The sequence below is a fragment of the Camelus bactrianus genome, chromosome 3 (assembly GCF_048773025.1).
Source record: "Camelus bactrianus isolate YW-2024 breed Bactrian camel chromosome 3, ASM4877302v1, whole genome shotgun sequence".
NCBI classification, from domain to species: Eukaryota; Metazoa; Chordata; class Mammalia; order Artiodactyla; family Camelidae; genus Camelus; species Camelus bactrianus.
The window spans coordinates 54,194,900-54,215,029 of NC_133541.1; the positions used below are offsets into that span (position 1 = coordinate 54,194,900).

Sequence of the window (20,130 nt, forward strand, 5' to 3'; positions counted from 1 at the left end):
CCACCCAGTCCCTTCTCTCCTCCTCCCGCTGCCCACGTGCGTTGGCATCTGTAACCTGGGGAGACCTGGCTTCATTTCAGCCCCTTCCTCTGCTGTGACTGTGGCTCCAATGAGTTCTGCGAGACATGTATGGTCTAAGAAATAGATCCGTTTTAAATGTGACCTTTAAAATGGAGAGCAAAACAAGAGGAGAAAGTAAACCCAAGCACATTGGAGAGCTTGCAATTTAGTCAATAAATGTGCTCAGTTCAACACATAGTTTCCATTAATCATAAACTCAGGGAGAGGCCGCCTCTCATAGCATGAGGAGAAAGATTATTTCATGTTTCTCACTAAATATAAGCGTGATACGAAGAAGACAGTTTAGGTCAGGGTTTTCTATACACTAATGGATTCAACAGCTATTTGTTTGGAGGTACCCAGTATTTTCATGCTTATAAAGAAGAGCAGTGCTAAGTGAAGTAAAGTGAGAAAACTGGAACAAATGAATCACCACTCTATAATCAGCCAGATCTTGGGCCTGTTTCCTTGGGTTTTAATCATATTATTATAACACATTATTAAATTCTGCTTTCAGGCAATGAAATTGTCAATAAACACGGAAAAAGTCTCCAGAGGAAGAACTGCAAATTCCGTTTCCCCTTACAGTCAGCCTCTCTCCTAAATGTAAGTGAAATGGTTATTCTGAAAAGAGTTAATACAAATATATAATGGCTGCATAAAGATGCTGAGATGGATCTCTGTTTTCCTTTCAAGGTTTTAGAATCAGTTTTCTGAGTTCTAATTCACGATCTAGTTGCTTCAGAGCTGGCCCTAATTTTAGCCCATTTTATTCAGGGTCAGACTTCTGTCACAATTCCTGGAGTTTAGCAACTATAAAGCTCTGCCGTGGCGATAAGATCCCAGGTTAAAATGGTATCTTCCTGAGGGGGGAGGGTATAGCTCAGTGGTAGAGCGCGTGCCTAGCATGCACAAGGTCCTGGGTTCAATCCCCTGTATCTCCATTAAAAATAAATAAATAAAAACCTAATTACCTCCTCCCCTGCGCCCCCTGCAAAAAAAGTTAAAAATAAATAAATAAAATGATATCTTCCTAATAGCTGCTAATTAACCAATATCCTACTAAAACAACACAGATACAGAATAAGATGAATAATATCATGTTGTGATGAGTTAGAACAAGACGAAAACTCATGCGAGAAACCAAGACTCTGGCAACCTGTAATGCCAGAGGGAACCTTCGAGAAATTTCCATAAGCTGGAGAAGCTGGGCTGAAGGAACAAGGGCTGGTCTCCCCTGTTTGCCTCATGATGGGGAGCCACCTGCCTACCTGAAAAGAGGCAGGAAGGCAGCCCAGGAGGGGACAGTGTTAATTTTTGACATAACCAGAGGATTACTACCTTCTCGATTTTTCTGTCTGCACTTAGAGATCACAACTCCCAGAAAACAATGGGCAGGAGAAGACAGGGTCTGGCAGTGGGGCACACTACCCTGGCAGTGCCCCTGAAATAAAGCCCTGAAGGTATGGAGACAGGAAGAGTCTGGAAGTCGTGCCAAAGAACCAGACAGCCCAAAGAGAAGAAAATGTCAAGTGGTCAGTCAGGTTCACTAGAGTGCAGGAGACTCAGTGCCTGTAAAGGCGCTGGGAACTGAGAGAGTCGTGTGCATCAACCTGACCTCAAGCTACAGATGTGAGAAAGAATCAAGAAGGGAACAGTGGCCAGAGACCAAGAGACAGCCAGGCACTCTGGGTGGACAGATCCTCCACTGTTCACACGCAGAGGAAGCATACACAGCTGGTAAAGATTTACTATGAAAATGAAGATTTTAGAAAAGTTCTGTTTAGAAAGATTCAGGAAAAGCATAGATTCTATGAACAGAAGTGTAGAAAGCCAAAAAGGAGAGATTAGGGGAAACGGGCTGAGACAAAAGGAAGAGACGCGATGTAACAGCACAGCTGATTAGGCTTAAGAGGTGTTGACCTCAAGGTGATCTGGGTTTGAATTCTGGCTCTTCCATCTGCTAGACGTGTGGCTCTTACTCCATTTGGCTGTATAACAGAATGCCATGGACTGAGTGGCTTACGAACAACAGAAATTTGTTTCTCACAGTTCTGGAGGCAGGGAAGTACCTGATCAAGGCATCAGCATGGTCACCTTCTGGTGAGAGCCCTCTCCTGGTTCACAGCCAACCCCTTCTCACTCTGTCCGCACATGGGGGAAGGGGCTGGAGATCTCTCCAGTGCCTCTGTTACACAAGCACGAATCCCACTCATGAGGGGTCCTCCCTCATGACCTCATCCTCTCCCAAAGGCCTCACCTTCCATCACCACCACATATGAATTTTGGGTGAATACAAACATTCAGACCATAGCAGCGGCCTTGGGCAAATCACTTGACCTCTTTAACTTTTGGTTTCTTCATTTGTAAAATAGGGATAAAGAAGCCTATTTCCCAAGGCTACTTGGAGCTTTAATGACTAAAACATGACCAATAATGGGAAAAGTAGAGGAAAAGCACCAAAACAGCCTGGGCATGCAGTAAATATTTACTAAACAGTAGTCATTATCAGTACTAACAAGCTTAGATGAAAAAGAACTGACTGAGGCAAAGAAAGGGTTGCAAAGATGCTAAAAACAATCAGTAATAATCTACAGTGGAGATATTAAAAACCAGAATTAAAACTGAAAAATATCTAACTGGTAGTACAGAGGAGCTCCAGAAGGCCGAGAAACAGGACAAAAAACTGAAACTGGTGAAAGAAAAGCTGAGTCAGTAATTCAATCTACTAATTAAAGATATTTTTGAGAAATAAATCAAGCAGAACAAAAGCAGTAAGCTAAAATATGAACAAGAAAAACTTCCTGGAGTGAAAAATAATCTCAGTACACAGATCAAAGGGCTTCATTGTATTTCAGGCAAAATTAATTTTAAAAATATTTTCAAGACCCACCCCCTTAGACAGAATTCAGCAAAAAATTTAAACTATGCCGATAATTTTTTTAAGCCTCCTAAAAAGGTCTCAGAGACCAGCTTACCGGAGGGATCTTTCCAGAGCATAGAAAAGATGGAAAAACCATTCAAACTATTTTATGATGTGGATATAACCAATACAACAAAACCCAACAGAGAAACTCTACTCCACATTCACTTTTAAATTGATGCAAAAATTCTAAATAAAACCCTAGCAAGCTGAATTCAGCAGTATAATAAAAAATACATACACACTAAAAGTTGCAGTTAGTCCAACAAAGCAAAGATGGTCTGAGACTAACGTATCTATTTATACATCAGAGGATTAGAATATAAGACAACCCTATTATAGGTAATCCAAATTTTCTTAATGAGAAGCTCTCGATACTATTTTTGCTGACTTGGATAAATAATATATTATGGATATTCATGAAATAGTCAACTATTTAAAATACAGCTATGTATATACATTTGAAATCATATAATAAAAGAGATACCCATCTCTTAAAATACTGGGTTTTTTTCCCACTCCCATATATCATGAAAAAATTTTATCCCATCTCTTCCCATGCATGCTTGACATCAATTTCTGTTGTCACAGGAGCCTTTCTGGGATATTTAACACTTTCCCAGAGCTACCACTTCACTTCTGTCTGAGTACTTTTCAGTCTCTGTATCAATCCATATGTACCTTCATTTCAGGAAATAATTTATCCTTGAATTGTGTAACTGTGATTTCTACAACAAAGGCTTGTTTTACAAACTTACAACTTTCAATTCTTGAAACTTTGAGGTCATTTCCCAGGAATAATCACTAAATCGGTATTAAACGTCCTGGCCTTTTTAATTGATTCTTTCTAGTGACTTCTACAAGCATTCAATACCAGCCCTGATCAAGGTGCTTTACCAGGCTGTTCAAAACAAAATAAATTGAGAAAGACTCTCAGAATATGAGAGAACTTATGTATAAGATGTTCTCTCTTTTCTGAAGGGTAAATTTTTGGGGGAAAAACACATGTTACACTCAACCTTTTTCAGAGTAGGACATACTTAGAAAATTATAGTACATGTATGGCACTGAAGCATCTGAACGCTGCTGCTCAGGGCGGACGCTGCCCCGGGCCCTCCCAGGCTTCTTAATAGATCAGTGCTGCAGCATACCTTGGGGAATGCTAAGTGCTCAGAGAGTACTCTTTCTGAAAATGCAGCTGCCCTGCATTGAAGTGATGTCCACTCATATCTGCTCAGTTACTGAGCACTTGTTTTCAAGCATAGTCCCAGAATACTTTGATATCTGAGGGAAGAAAGGGAAGGCCCATAATTCTTCTTCCTTAGACACATTTTTCCAGCCATTATTATCATGTCTCCACTCTTGCAGTTAGCATTTATTTTAATAAGGAACTGCTAAATGTTCCAATTTGTCTTCATTCTGTTTATCGAATACCATGTCCTAGGCTTTGCCAAGAGATGATTTTCCTATTGACAGACTTACCTGTGGAGAAGATGAACACCGTGTTGTTCCAAAGCCCGTGGCTTTTTAAGGCTGCAGTGACATTTCCCACCGCTTCGTCCATAAGGGACACCATTCCTGCATAGTAATGCCTATTCTTATCTTGGATAAAGTCGTAGGGCTTCAGGTATTCCTCGGGGACCTGAAGGGGCTCGTGGACAGACTGGAGAGCAAGGTAGAGAAAGAGAGGCTGGAAAGAGAGTTTGTGCAAATCAGTTAAGAAGGCTTGGAAGCATTAAATGTAAATATATACAAGCGTGAAATATATATCCAAGTTTATCAGTTAGTAAAAGCAATATTCAGTCAGCCCACAGATTAGGTTGAGAATATTTGTAAATCATTTGTCCGATAAGGGACTCGTATCCAGAGTACATAAAAAGCTCTTATGACTCAATAATAAAACACGATTACCCCAACAACAAAATGGGCAAAGAATCTGAATAGACATTTTCCCAAAGAAGATACACAAATGACCAACAAACACTTGAAAAGATGCTCTCCATCATTAGTCACTAGGGAAATGCAAAGAAAAATCACACTGAGCTGCCACTTCACACCCACTAGGATGGTGATAATTCAAAAAATGGAAACTAAAATGTGTTGGTGAGGATGTGGAGAAACTGAAACCCTCATTTACTGCTGATGGGAATGTGAAGTGGTGCAGCCAGTCTGAAAAACCACTGGGCAGTTTCTGAAAATGTTAAACGTAGTTATAATGCGAGGCAGCATTTCTGTTCCTAGAGAAATGAAAGCACATATCCACACAAAAGCCCGTACACCAATGTTCACAGTGGCATTGTTCCTAGTAGCCAAGAAGTAGAAGCAACCAAATTGTCTACCAATTGATGAATGGGTAAACAAAATGTGGTGTATTTCCAGCAATATACAGCAATAAAAGGAATATGACCCAGCCATAAAAAGAAATGAAGCACCGACACGTGCCACAACACAGATGAACCTTGAAAATATTGTTAAGTGAAAGAAACCAATTGCAAAGGATCACATTTTCTATGAGTCCATTTATATGAAATCTCCAGAATAGGCAAATCTATGGAGACAGAAAGTAGATTAGTGGCTGCCAGGAGCTGTAGGGAGTTGTGGGAGAAAGGGACAGCTAACAGGTAGAGGCTTGTTTTGGGGGGGGTGAAAATGTTTTAAAGTTACATTGTGGTGATGGTTGCACAACTCTGTGAATTTACTATTGAATTGTACACTTTAAATGGGTGAATTTTATGAAAACAAAAGGTTGAGTTCTAAGATGGCCTAGAAGGCTCGGATCCAAAAAAATAATATTACCAATAATTCTGTCTCATATAATTCTCAAAAAAAACCCCACCTTTTAATACCCATTTTACAGGTAAGTTAATTGAGGCTTAGAAAGATTATATGACTTGCACAAGCTCATATTTATTGCAGAGCAATTTCATAGTGGAAACCCCCCATTCTGGTGTGGATATGCACCAATAGAGGCTTTAGTTTTCTGCGTTAGCTGAAAAATAAGTTCCCACCTTTTAGGAAAGGGTTAGGGACTTTTTTTTACACTTTTATGAGAAAATAAGTGAACACCATGCCTTGTTAGTCTTTGATCTAAAACTAAACATAAGGTCAATTTAATTCCTAGAAACTAAGGCGTGTGATACACTGATTCTATTGTACTTCCTACACTAGTTCACAGAAATTAACATTAGTGATATTCTGGGTTAGCCTCTTCCTTTTAATGAGTCTTTCTGAAGGCACTCTCTTCATTGTGCTCCTATAGAATTCTTTCATGAGTTGACAAGCCCTCAAAGAGATGACAACTGGTACAACTCAACAGTAAAAATATAATTCTGTTGAAGTATTTGAGGCATTAAAAAAAATTTTTTAATGGAGGTACTGGGGATGGAACCCAGGACCTCAGGACCTCGTGCATGCTAAGCACGTGCCTACCACTACACCCACGCCACTGTGGTTGGCTTTGATCAAGAGATGATCTTAAGATTTTCATTTTATTTTATTTTACTGCCTTAATGAAGGTACTGGGGATTGAACCCAGGACCTTGTACATGCCAAGCACGTGCTCTACCACTGAGCTATGCTCCCCCAACCCCTATTTGAGGCATTTAAATCTCATAAATGAATGGGGAAAAGTTACAGTGTAGACTAGGAGGCAGGATCATATTTCCTTCTTCATTACTGTTGATAAATTGTTTTAAATTATATATTATATATTCCTGCAATTCTGGGACCATCGTTAATGGGTCTTATAAATGCACCTACCACTGAGCTATACTACCTTTTGTTATTCTATTTTTGACTTCCAAATTAAGACAATTCTTTCCATGTTGTGGCAGGGAAAATTAAGTGTCTACCACTAGAAATTCACATTTGCTTTAAGAAGCTTCTACTAGACTAGGTGTGTGAAAAAAAACATTGACTTTCATTCTGTAAAGTCTTGAGGGGGACTATTTTTAATCAAAAGACGTTTTGTGAATGTGCTACCTTCCACAGTGCAGTGTTAGTACTAAGGGAATTATCCGGTAAAAAAAAGAGAAAAGACATGCCTTCCCAGCACATGTGCAATGGTTATTAGCAATGTCTCCCTGATTCCAGCACAAGCTAAGTTTCTGTTGCAAAACAGCTCCATATGCTTTTTTTCCCCTCAAGTGCTCTTTAAAATAGACACATTTAAAAGTCAGCTTGTGGATACTTTGTGTATTTCTTTAATGATTTCTATCTTAGAGCAAGTTGCCTATGTTACAGTCTATACATAGCACAGAGAAGTAAGCCTAGAATTAGATTCAACGTTGGAATAAAATTATGAAAATCCTGGAACTGGTGTCCTGCATCATTTTATTGAGAATTAACAATGGATACATCTGCATTTGTTGTCTTAAACTTCTGGGGGCTAGTACTCCCTATTGACTATTCTATTCATTTACATCTATGCTTCAAACTTGACTTTGAGGCTGCTGGAAATGCTGGATACTGCTTCAGAACATTTCAGTCACTGTAGGGAGATGACCACCTCTCACCTGGCAATTTCCAGAATGTAACCTATGCGCAGCACCATTACAATCACACAAGTTTGGAGGCTTCTGGGCTCTTAGGGCCTCCAGTTTTCTCAGTTGCTGGGCTTTCCTCACTCTACCAGTTAAGACAGCCTGTCCACAAAGAATGATTTCACCCCAGGTACTTCCTCTTGCCTTCTTCATGTTATGGGCACTGTGAAAGAATATTCTCTTGCTCCTTAATAGGAACTAATTTTTATTGTAGGCATATTACAGTTATTGCATGATTAAGGTAGTGTTATACAGTGAACCTGTAAAGGACAGCTGGCTTCTGTTTGTCCCCCTGTGTTGGAGGGGAACCAATAGTGACTGGACATCAGAATTGCTGGTGGGGGAGGGGGAGGAGGGGTAATTAAATACCGGTGACAGGGTCCCCTCCCAGACCAATAAATCACAATATTTGAAACTGGTATTTCTTACAAGCTTTCCAGATGATCCTAATATACTGTCAGCGTTGGAACCATCAAGCTGAATCATACACTGGGGCTCATAATGCCTGGTCTTGGATATGAATTGTGAACTAGGGAGGCTTATTAAGTGCATTGAGCTCTGGAGTTAAATGGCATGATTTTAAATTCTGACTCTGTGAGCCTGAACAAGTCACCTCACTTCTATAAGCCAGTTTGCTTATCTGTAAATTGATGCCCACCTCGGGCCTCAAAGGGTAGGAGAAGGACCATAGTTCCTTTAAGATCTTATCTCATTCTTTGGATTTTCAACTGTATGTATGATATGCCAAGCATACAGAAGAAAACTGAGAATTTACACCATTTACCAAGCAATGCACTTTCCAACTATCTGAATATTGGTTTAGATCTAGATTTTAAAATCTGCATATGTCTACATATTTGAAAGAATGTTCCAATTTCTTCCATGTTCCACAGCAAACATGGCCACTCCAAGAGGTCAGCATGTAAAAGTGATAAAAAGCCGAAAGTGGGGCGAAGTTGAGGACAGATACCAGGAGAGACACTCAATACTGAGTCAGAGAAGGCAAAGACAGAGCCAGGAAGAAACCACATCAAAAAGGGAGCCAGCAGCTAGGTACCAAGTCTGAGCAGATATATAAACCAGAATCCAAACCGTGATCTGAACTGAGGACCTTCATTAACTGTCAAAGAGGCAAAGTGCAGGAAATTGGAAAAACCGAGTAACACTGCACATTCTGTAATTTGCTGTGTTAGGGTCCTACTGAAGGTCTAGTTTCGAGGGTATGTTAATACAGTTCTTAACAAAGCCATATTTTGAGCCCGACGTCTGACAACACAAATATCTAACCCATTTTCAAAGGCATTTGTAAGCTAAATCCAGAGAATTCAGCTTACACTTTAGCACATAAGGTTAACTCTAGGTTAACAAAAAATGTTAAAGGTATTCAGACTCTTTTCTATTTTTACCTATAGATTAAGTCAAAAGATTTCAGCACATGACATATACAAATGGCTTCAGTATCAGAATATCATGTTTATAGATTAGAAGACTCAATGTTGGCAAGATGTCCACTGTCCCCAAGTTGGCCTACAAATCCAATGAAGTCCAAATCCAAGCAGGTACTTTTTTTTTTGGTAGAAACTAGCCACCTGAGTCTAAGATAAACATGGGAATGCAGAATATCTAGAATAGTCAAAATAATCTTGAGGAGGGTTGGGGAATACAAAGTTAGAAAACCTTCCTTGAGCCTGAAGTTTATTGATACCTTAACAGAAAGTTTGCTATAATTATAGCTCATCTTGTACATAAGCCCATCACTTTAAAAAAAAAGTCAATGTACTAATTACCTACAGCACAGGCACATAATACACTAAAATAATAAAACTACATTTGTACTAAAACACTATATTCACAGTGTTCCTCAAGGTGTGATCTGGGGACCACCTGCAGTAGAAACATCCTTGAGGAGTTTCTTTAAAATACTGACATATGGATTTTCCCCAGACTTAATGACCCAGACTTTTAGAGGTAGGCTCCAGGAATTTCTATTTCTAACAAGTTTCCCAGGCTAATATTGGTATACTCTAAAATTTGAAAGCCACTCCCTTAGAATTTATTAGATTTTTTCCTTAAGGACAGTGGCCTTTTCCTATATTCATCTGAAGAGATGCTATCTTGACATGATTTTTATATCTATAAAGAAGCAAGACTTACCTTCTCTGGTGGATGGTTAGTTATGAGGGCTGCAGCCCTTTCAGTAAATACGTTTGTTGAATACATATTTTTGTATCCAGTTGCAACCTCTTCACCATCTCGAAAATCAAGAGCACATCGTGTAACATTCAGAGCATTGATTAACGTACAGCGCTCATGGGAATAGTAATCTTCACTACCTAGGAGATAGCCTACAATGAGAATGGGAGAGGAAGGTAGTCAGCATGGCATAAAACTTGTTATACAAATGAATGCTTCAGCATTTAATTGCCTAATGCAACTGATTACCCATGACAAGGCTAATCAAATGACAAGGCTAATCAGAGCACTACTCCTTAATATCTCTATATGTGCTAGCAGAAGACATTAAAATGCTATTGTAAAAAAATTCAAATCCATCCCTCAGTCTAGTCTTTCGAATGTAAGCTCTATCATGTAACCTTCCAAGTGGGTGATTCCAAGTAAGTATGTTTTTAAAAATCAGAGTTTAAATTCAGTCATAGTGATGATATCTTACTCTTTTAAAGTTATCTAATGGCTAAAATAGCATATGGTTAATGTGATTAGTTTCAAATTTTTACTCTGAGATGATCACATAAATGAATGCAGGATTCAAGTAACACTGATATTGACCTTGGCTGACTGGCTTCAAGGTTATTTACAGAAGTGGCTCTTGAAGGAATCATCTTTAGGCAGATGCTGACACCCACTGGTGAAAGACACAAACCTTTCCAAACAGAGGATCTCTAAATATAACAGAACCAAAAGAGCAAACTAACATGTGGTGTTGAAATTTGATATTTCCACCTACAGTGATTTCGATACTGCCCCCAATTTAAATGGCATCAACGGCCTATCCCACAATTTAAACTTAAACATGGGAGAAAATGGGTTTCCTCAACTTCAGTTGTTTCTGCAGATGTTCCGTATTTTCCTAAAATATTAAAATAAGCTGTGCTGCATGTTGTGTGATCCTATTTCTATGACATATTCAGAATAGGCAAATCTATAGAGACAGAAAGTAGGTTAGTGGTTGCCTAGGGCTCTGAGGGTTGGGGAAGACAGGGAGTGACTGCTAATGGGGATGGAATGATGGAAATGTTCTACATTCGGATTGTAATGAGAGTGGCACAACCCTGTGAACTTATTAAAAATCAATGAACTGTACACTTTAATTGGGTGGACTGTATGGTATGTGAATTACACGTCGATAAAGCTATTTCAGAGAAATAACTGTGTGGGACTCTGAGCTATCTCCTGACAAACACTGCTTGTTAACATTAAAATGAAAACAATAAAATTGACCCAGTTCTGAATGTTCCCTATAATCACAATTAAAAGCCTTACACAGCTTACACAGTAAATGAATTCATTTTTTTCTTTGGGGGGGTAATTAGATCTACTTTATTTATTTTAACAGAGGTCCTGGGGATTGAACCCAGGACCTTGTGTATGCTAAGCACGTGCTCTACCACACAGAATACTATGAACAACTATATGGCAATAAATTGGACAACTTAGAAGAAAAGGACAAGTTTCTAGAAACATACAGTCCACCAAAACTGAATCAAGAAGAAACAGATCATTTGAGCAGATCAATCACTGGAAATGAAATAGAATCAGTAGAAAAAACCTCCCTGCAAACAAAAGTCCAGGACCAGATGGCTTCACTAGGGTATTCTCAAACATACAAAGCCCTTACACCAATCCTTCTCAAATTCTTCCAAAAGACTGAAGAGGAGGGAATACTCCCAAACTCATTCTATGAAGGCACAAATACACTGATACCAAAGCCAGACAAAGACAGGAGCAAAAAAGAAGACTATAGGCCAATATTGTTGATGAAAAAAGATGCAAAAATCCTCAACAAACTATTAGCAAACAGAATCCAACACCACATAAAAAAAAGATCATACACTGTGATCAAATTGGGTTCATCCCAGGGACACAAGGATGGTTCAACATATGCAAATCTATCGACGTGATACACCACATCAACAAAAGAAAGGACAGAAATCACATAATCATCTCTATAGATGAAGAAAAAGCATTTGTTAAAATTCAACACCCTTTTATGATAAAAACTCTTACCAAAGTGGGTATAGAGGGAACATAGCTCAACATAATAAAAGCTATTTATGACAAACCCCTAGCCAACATAATACTCAACAGTGAAAAGTTAAAAGCGTTCCTGCTGAAATGTGGAACAAGACAAGGATGCCCACTCTCACCACTTCTGTTCAACATATTATTAGAAGTCCCAGCCACAGAAATCAGACAAGAAAAAGAAATAAAGGGGATTCAATTTGAAAAGAAGAGGTAAAACTGTCATCATATGCAGATGACATGATACTATACATAGAAAACACTAAAGGCCCCAGACAAAAAATACTAGAGCTGATAAAAGAATTCAGCAAGGTAGTAGAATACTAGCTTAACATACAGAAATCAGTTGCATTTCTTTACACTAGCAATGAAATATTAGAAAAGGAAAGTAAAGAAATAATCGCTTTTAAAATTGCATCCAAAAAAAACCACTTAGGAATAAATATGACCAAGGAGGTGAAAGACTTATATGCTGAGAACTACAAAACACTGATTAAGGAAATTAAAGATGATTTAAAGAAATGGAAATATATTCCACAATCTGGGATTGGAAGAATTAATATTGTTAAAATGCCCATATTATTCAAAGCAATCTACAGATTTAATGTGATCCCTATCAAATTACTCAGAACATTTTTCACAGAACTAGAACAAATAATCCTAAAATTTATATGGAATCACAGAAGACCCAGAATTGTCAAAGCAATACTGAAGAGAAAGAATGAAGCTGGAGGAATAATCCTCCCAGACTTCAAACAATACTACAGAGCTACAGTAATCAAAACAGTGTAATACTGGCACAAAAACAGACATATGGATCAATGGAATAAAATAGAGAGCCCAGAAAAAACCCCACACACTTATGGTCAATTAACCTTCGACAAAGGAGGTAAGAATATACAATGCAGAAAAGACAGTCTCTTCAGTAAGTGGTGTTGGGAAAGTTGGACAGCCATACATAAATCAGTGAAGTTAGAACACTCCCTCACACCATACATAAAAATAAACTCAGAATGGCTTAAAGACTTGAACATAAGACAAGACATTAAACATCCTAGAAGAAAACACAGGCAAAACATTTTCTATACTTGATCTTAGCCAAAAGGCCGAGAAGCGATGGCAAAACATTTTCTGACATAAATCTTAGCAATGTTCTCCTAGGACAGTCTACCCAGGCAGTAAAAATAAAAGCAAGAATAAACAAACAGGACCTAATTAAATTTATAAGCTTTTGCACAGAAAAGGAAACCATAAACAAAACGAAAAGACAACCTATGGAATTTGAAAAAATATTTGCAAATGATGTGACTGACAAGGGCTTAATTTCCATAATATATAAACAGTTCATACAATTTAATTAAAAAAAACCAATCCAATAATGGCCAGAAGACCTAAACAAGCAATTCTCCAATGAAGACATACAAATGGCCAATAGGCACATGAAAACATGCTCAATATCGCTAATTATCAGAGAAATGCAAATCAAAAGTGCCATTAAGTATCACCTCACACCAGTCAGAGTGGCCATCATTCAAAAGTCCACAAACGACAAATGCTGGAAAGGGTATGGAGAAGAGGGAACTCTCCTACACTGCTGATGGGAATGTAGTTTGGTGCAGCCATTATGGAAAACAGTAAGGAGATTCCTTAAAAAAGAAAATAGGCTTACCATATGATCCAGCAATCCTCCTGGGCATGTATCTGGAGGGAACTCTAATTTGAAAAGATACATGCACCCTACTGTTCATAGCAGCACTATTGACAACAGCCAGGACATGGAAACAACCTAAATGTCCACTGACAGATGACTGGATAAAGAAGTTGTGGTATATGTATGTGTGTGTGTATATATATACACATACACAATGGAACATTACTCAGCCATAAAAAATAATTTTAAAATGTCATTTTCAGCACTTGGATGGACTAGGAGATTGTCATTCTAAGTTAAGTAAGCCAGAAAGAGAAAGAAAAATACCATATATTATTCATATATGTAATCTTAAAAAAAATGACACAAATGAACTTATTTACAAAACAGAAACAGACTCACAGACATAAAAGACAAACTTATGGTTACCAGGGGGAAAAGGGAATGGGGAGGAATAAATTGGGAGTTTGAGATTTACAGATACTAACTACTATAAATAAAATAGATAAACAACAAGTTCATATTGTATAGCATGGGGAACTATTCTCAGTATCTTGCAGTAACCTATAACGAGAAAGAACATGAAAAGGAATATATGTATGTATATACGTATGACTGAAACAGTATGTTGTACACCAGAAATTGACATGATTGTAAACTGAGTATACCTCAATTAAAAAATAAAAATAATAAAAAGAAAATTGTCAAAGGATGTATGGGCTGTTTTATCCTCTAGAATTTCCAAGAAGACAAAGAAGTCTTATACCCAAGTCCTATTTCTAACAACCATTTGAGTATACCTAGGATACGTCCAGGTTCACCAAGAAAGAATGCGTGATTGATTAGCAATTTCTGCTGAGAACCCAGATGAGAGCGGGGCATATGGTCTCATGTCTGCATATTCTTATATCCAGACTTTAACCCTCTTCCCAACAAGGCACACAGAGCTGTTAGCTTTGACTGCATTATTTGGGCCCCCGCATAATCACTTTAACTGAAATGTACTTTGGTTCTCTGGCCCTAGCTTGAATAAAGAGAATGTCTTGAAAAACATTTACAAGACAACCACCACTTTATTACTAAAATGATGTTTTTGAGGATGCTGTCCACCTTACCCTCTCCCAAGGGAGAAATTTCTCTCAGGTCTAAGAGCCAGAAAATGCTTTACTCTTCCTGAACATCTGGTTTCCATTTAACTTATAAGTAATGTGACTCATAGACTTCTCTTTTTTTTTTCTTGCTTTGCCCATAGGTCTCGAATCTCAGAGTCGAATGTGAAGTTCGCCTACAGCCGTGCAGTTTTTTTTATAACTTGGTGCCAAACAATTATTTCACCTTTTTCTACTCACCCTCATTTTTTATTCTATTTATTTTTTAAAAATTTATGTCCAGTGTGTGTTTCTTTTTGGCAGGTTGTAAATAAATGAAAAGACAAGTGGGAGGCAGATAGGCAGCTAAACAGCTAGACAGATAAAACAGAATCTCTAGCTAGGTAGAAAGCAAAACAGGTAAAGAACTTGACAGAAAGATATGTAGCCCCTGGCAAGATTAATAGATAAACAGGTTGTTAAGACACAGTTTGTAAAAGGTTTAAAGAGAGCATATTTTAAAACAAACTATAAGTTTTACCTTTATTTTTATAGGGCTATCAAATTCATAAAATACTTATTATTTCTTACTATCCTTCCTGTTACCATTTGCTATCTACCCTCCCATTTTATCTGTTTGATCTATCATCCCCACTCTAGTGATTTCAAAAACAGATCTCACAGAAGGGGAGAAGAATGCCAGTGGAAAAGAGCCCTTTCCAGGAAAATAAACAAACAAACAAAACAAAGACACACACAATTCATGAAGAGAAAAAAATATTCTGAACCTTTGTGAAGGAAGTACTCTTGTGTTGGGTTTTGCCTGGAGTTTGTTTTTTTTTTTTCAATTAATCCCTTTTGGTAATAAGGTTCCCAAAGAGAACAGTGGTCTCTGATGTGGAGGTAACACTCTTCAAAGGCCCCCACATGGCGTTAAGAACCCTGGCATAGGTAACTGCCTGTCCCACCAGGAGCTGGCCACACAGCCACGTTCATGGTGGCAGCATTAGAGAGTGGCCATGGCAGTGCTGACTGATTCACTCTGTGTCCAAGTTTCCAGTTATTTCATTTGATTACACTTGGGTGTGTTTTAAGAGATGGCTGCAGTGGGTGGGAGTTGGTAAAGAAACGTGCATTTCCATTACCAAAGTAGGTATCAAACCCTCGGCGGGTTGGAAGACATTCTTTCCGGTACATTCCCAGGTGCCATTTTCCGACCATATGGGTGGTGTAGCCTGCTTCTTTTAGAAGCTGGGGCAGGAGTTTTTCATCCAGAGGAACGCAGCTGGGCTGGCAGGGCCAGATAATCTGATGCTGTAAACCTGTGTGGATCTTAAAAGAGATAAACAAAAAATTATGGATTAATGATGTTGAAACATTCTGAACAAGCAAAGTGGTTGCCTAATTTACTGGACATATCTGTAGACCCAAATGTTTAATTCTGTTCCTGTACCAGTTTAAGGCATTTCTGAAAGGCATTTTTCTCATTCAAATAAGGTCATAGACATAAATAAGGATTTGAAAAAAATGAATAAAAGCACTCTAACAAACGTTAGACAGTTTCAACAAATATTTATCAAGGAACTATGTCAGAAACCATTAACTTCAGTTTTCACTTCCTACCTCAAAAAAGTAGCCTTAATATGAAATGTGGATCTATCAAGGAAAAAGGGTTCCAATTTCCCTGCACTTGAGACATTGATGTTTGATTAGAAGGAGCTTCTGTAATCTTTCAAGACTTGATTTTTTTAAGGGTATAATGAAGGCGATGATTTGCATTTTTCATTCCAAATTATATAAACCATAATTTCAAAGGACAGTGACCAACATTTTCTTAAAAAAAAAAAAAAAAAGGCAGCCATGTGATCCACAGGTTGGGAGTGGCTCAAACCAGTACGCCCAGGGTGCAAGCAACACACTTTAAGAGATGATCACTTGTTGAGTCTTGGTATAATGTTAAAATAGAATATCCACAATTAAATGAAAAGGCTATTAAAATAACCTTCCAACTACGTATCTGTGTAAGGCTGGATGTTCTTCATCTACTTTTCCAAAATAATATACACTTGACCTTTCAACAACTGGGAGTTAGGGGCACTAACCTCCATGCAGTTGAAAATCCGAGTATACTTTGACACTGACTGCATCTGCGTCTGGGGATTCAACCAATCACAGATCATGCAGTACTGTAGTCTGTCTTTAGTGAGCAAAATCTGTGTATAAGTGGATCCTCACAGTTCATATCCATGCTGCTCAAGGGTCAACTGCATTGCACAGATCGAAGGCAGAAGCAGATGTAACAGTTTAGCTATCTTCTTTTGTCGGGGGAGGGAATTAGGTTTGTTTGTTTCTTTGTTTACTTACTTACTTATTTAGTGGAGGTGCTGGGGATTGAACCTAGGACCTTGTGCACACTCAGCACACACTCTACCACTGAGCTATACCCTCCCTCCTCTAGCCATCTTCTATTAATAGAAGACATGTACAAAGATATAAAACAATACCACTCTTCTCATGTCATTCTTATTTTAGAAAATATAATTATTTTTCCAAAGTTATTTATGTTAATACATAATAGAATTATTATTGCTACTTTTCAACAAATAGTATTTTTAAATTTCTATTTTAACTTCTGATACAGTAAAATTTGAAAGCTATAATCGCATAAACATAAGTGCTCTGAGGTCCTCAACTTTTAAGCAGGTACACAGGTCCTAAGATCAAAACGTTTGAGAACTGATGCTATGTCTGACAGTCATCACTGCTATGAGGAAAAGCAAGCAGGAGAGGGAGACAGTGACAGAAGTGATTCTTTAGAGAGGGTGGCAAAAGAAAGCTTCTTGGAGGAGGAGATACCTGAGCAGAAACCAGAATAAAGTAAAAGAGTAAGTGAGAGCCTTTGCAGAAATCTGGGGCAGAGCAATCTAGGCATAAGAAATGAGAAGTACAAAGGTCCTGAACTTGCTAGGTAAGTTTGAAAGCCAGATGGAAACCAGTGTGGCCCTTGTCACAGCGCCTATGCTGAGGGACGCCACTGCGCCCACTGCTGGGGCACAAGGGGGATCCCAGGGGCTTCTCTCCTTAACTGCCCAGACCCTCCCTTTCCTAAAACATCACTCTCATCTCTTGTCGTTGCTTAGCCAGAAGGGTGCCCTTCCTTGGATAAAGTGGGGCTGGGGTCTCACATTCAATTCTGCACTGATGCCAGCGTCCCCTAACACTCACTGGGTGCTCCTGATTCCCCTAGAATAAACAGAGAGAGCTCCAGGACCAGGAGGTTGACAGTGCCAGTTCTCAGCCCAACCATGACTCTCTGGCACCTCCATCAGCTGTCAGGTGGGTAGCAAGCAATTATTAAGTGGTTTAAAAAAAAATTCTTTGCAAATGATTTACTTGCTTTTATAATTTAAAGGAGAATAGCGCGAAGCTCAGAGAATTAAATCCTATCCCTTCTCTCTCACTAAGCACATACCAAACAGTCAACAACTGTCACGGTTATGACTGTAAGCACTGTCGTCAATAACACATCCCGCCCTCTCACCTACATCTCAGTAACACTTTCTTGAGGAGATGAGGTGGGATTATGTAGAACATGCACCTAAGCCTGGGCCCACCCCCCGAGTGTGATGTGGTGCACATGAACATCTAACGAAACGCATGCTGGTACCAATCTCCAGTTTTACTGGGGCCATTAAATACTGATTTATCATCGATTTTCTCAGGTTCAAGTACTGACTACTCAGACTGGACAGATTTTTGTCTTGTTTGGTTTTAAATTCATGGCAATAAACACATACAAAATAAACACCAAAACAGAAAAGCTTCAAACTCACAATCTTTTTTAAAAAATTTATTATAAGCTATTTACTATTAAATAGTTTTCTCATAAACTTTGACATCTTGAATTTCATTGTGTGTGTGTGTCTTTCCAGAGCCAACACTTTTGGAATTTTGCCTCCTATTGCTTGATTTCATGATGCCTTTCCCTGCCCTCCTAAAAGAATCACATGGAATATCTTAAATGTTTAATTAAAGTGGGTTTATTTTGAAGGTGATGGATATGCTAGCTGTCTTGAATGTGGTAATGGTTTCACGGGCATACATGTATTAAAACTTATACTGTATTCTTTAAATATGTGCAGTTTATTGCAGGTCAACTACACTCCTATAAAGCTGTTCAAAAATAAAGGTGAGGTTAAGTTTTCTATTGAGATTTTTATGTCTTGCCTAGAAATAACTGGACACTTACACTGGAATATGTGCCAGCTGCCTTCCAGGTGCACTCCAAATTCCCAGTCTCTTCTGTCCTGTCTCCACCCTGGGAAGCTGACCTATGTGACCAAATCAAAGGGTTCCCATGCCTTCTGGCTTCTGATTGGGTTCAGCCACTGGGGAGGTGGGACAGGGGACTGGAGGGAGGGAAGAGATGAGTGGGCCTGGGTTGCCAGGCGCCTCTATCCTGCTGGCCATCCTGAAGGCAGCCTTCTCTCCAGGACTCTCTCTTTCTAGGTTCTGGTCAATCCCCCTTCCTTCCTTCCAGTCTAGGGATAGTAACAGCTCCAGTGGGTAATACACGACCCCTTGTGTTTCTCCCATACACTCACACCTTTTAAAATAGTCCTTTTGTGAATAAACTCTCCCTAAATTATCCTAATTTGAATGTGCCACCTTTTCCCCAGCTGGAATCCTGAATAATAAGGATGTTATAGCAACCAGGCTGGGAAAGGGAAATACCACTCTCTAAACATATACACACACATATCCCCCAAATAATATCCTGTCCATGGGTAACACCAGAAGTTTACTCAATAGAAAATTAGTCCTGGGTTCAAAACTTTCATAATGCATACTAACTGGTCACAGCACAGGATAAGAAAAGATAATAATTTATGAATTCAAAATACCCAGTGGAGACAAGTGCTGTGTGCAAATGTCTTTAAATGGAAAGCTCATCCATCACAGGCAGAGAATTAACTCCAATCCCTGTAAGGCACTGCTAAGGGATGCTGTATAACCTGCTTTTCCAAGGCCACAGGCGCCACGCCAGGTGGTCAGCTGAAGCCGGCCTCTATTATCTACAGTCATATGGAGCAGGGAACATTCTTTTCAGTGCCTGAGAATTTATTTGACAGAGCATTTTTGTGGCATTACTGGGGAAGTGGAACCCAAAGTCTGGATGACAGCCGAAAACATGTTTTTGGTCTGTTCGAACACTATTTGAAGTAAGAAAGCTGCAGTGTGTAGAGAAACAGTAAACAGGCCAAGGCTGAGCTGGTTCCAACCCAGCACTTGAGTTTTGCACAGAACTAGGGCTTCATGCGACAGGAGGACAACAAGGCATCAAGAGGAATCAAAAGGAAAAATAAGTGTCTCCCTGGAAACACAACAGCATCTAAAACAATTCCATTCTGACACCCATCTTCAATGTTTGGAGTAGGTATGAACGGAGAGGGCCCTATAGATAATAAATGAAAGTCCAATGGAGTTACTCTCTCTCTACCATGTGTAGCCGTCCCATCTTCATTAGACCAAATCCTCTTTCAAAAAATTTCTAAGCTTTTTCTTGACTGTCAAGGATTCCCTCCACAAAAGCAAAGGGTCTGCAAA

The 20,130-nt window shown here is 38.9% G+C and overlaps 1 protein-coding gene across 1 annotated transcript in view; it reads right to left on the reverse strand.

Annotated features, from left to right (window-relative positions):
- The window catches only part of ARSB (arylsulfatase B), a 143,943-nt gene that overhangs the window by 112,749 nt on the left and 11,064 nt on the right, over positions 1 to 20,130 (reverse strand). Inside the window, exons 2-4 of the mRNA XM_074360155.1 lie at positions 15,669 to 15,855; positions 9,679 to 9,869; positions 4,466 to 4,673 (exon numbers count right to left, since the gene is read on the reverse strand). Of these exons, the coding sequence (XP_074216256.1) occupies positions 4,466 to 4,673; positions 9,679 to 9,869; positions 15,669 to 15,855 (586 nt within the window). The remainder of the gene's footprint in view (positions 1 to 4,465; positions 4,674 to 9,678; positions 9,870 to 15,668; positions 15,856 to 20,130) is intronic.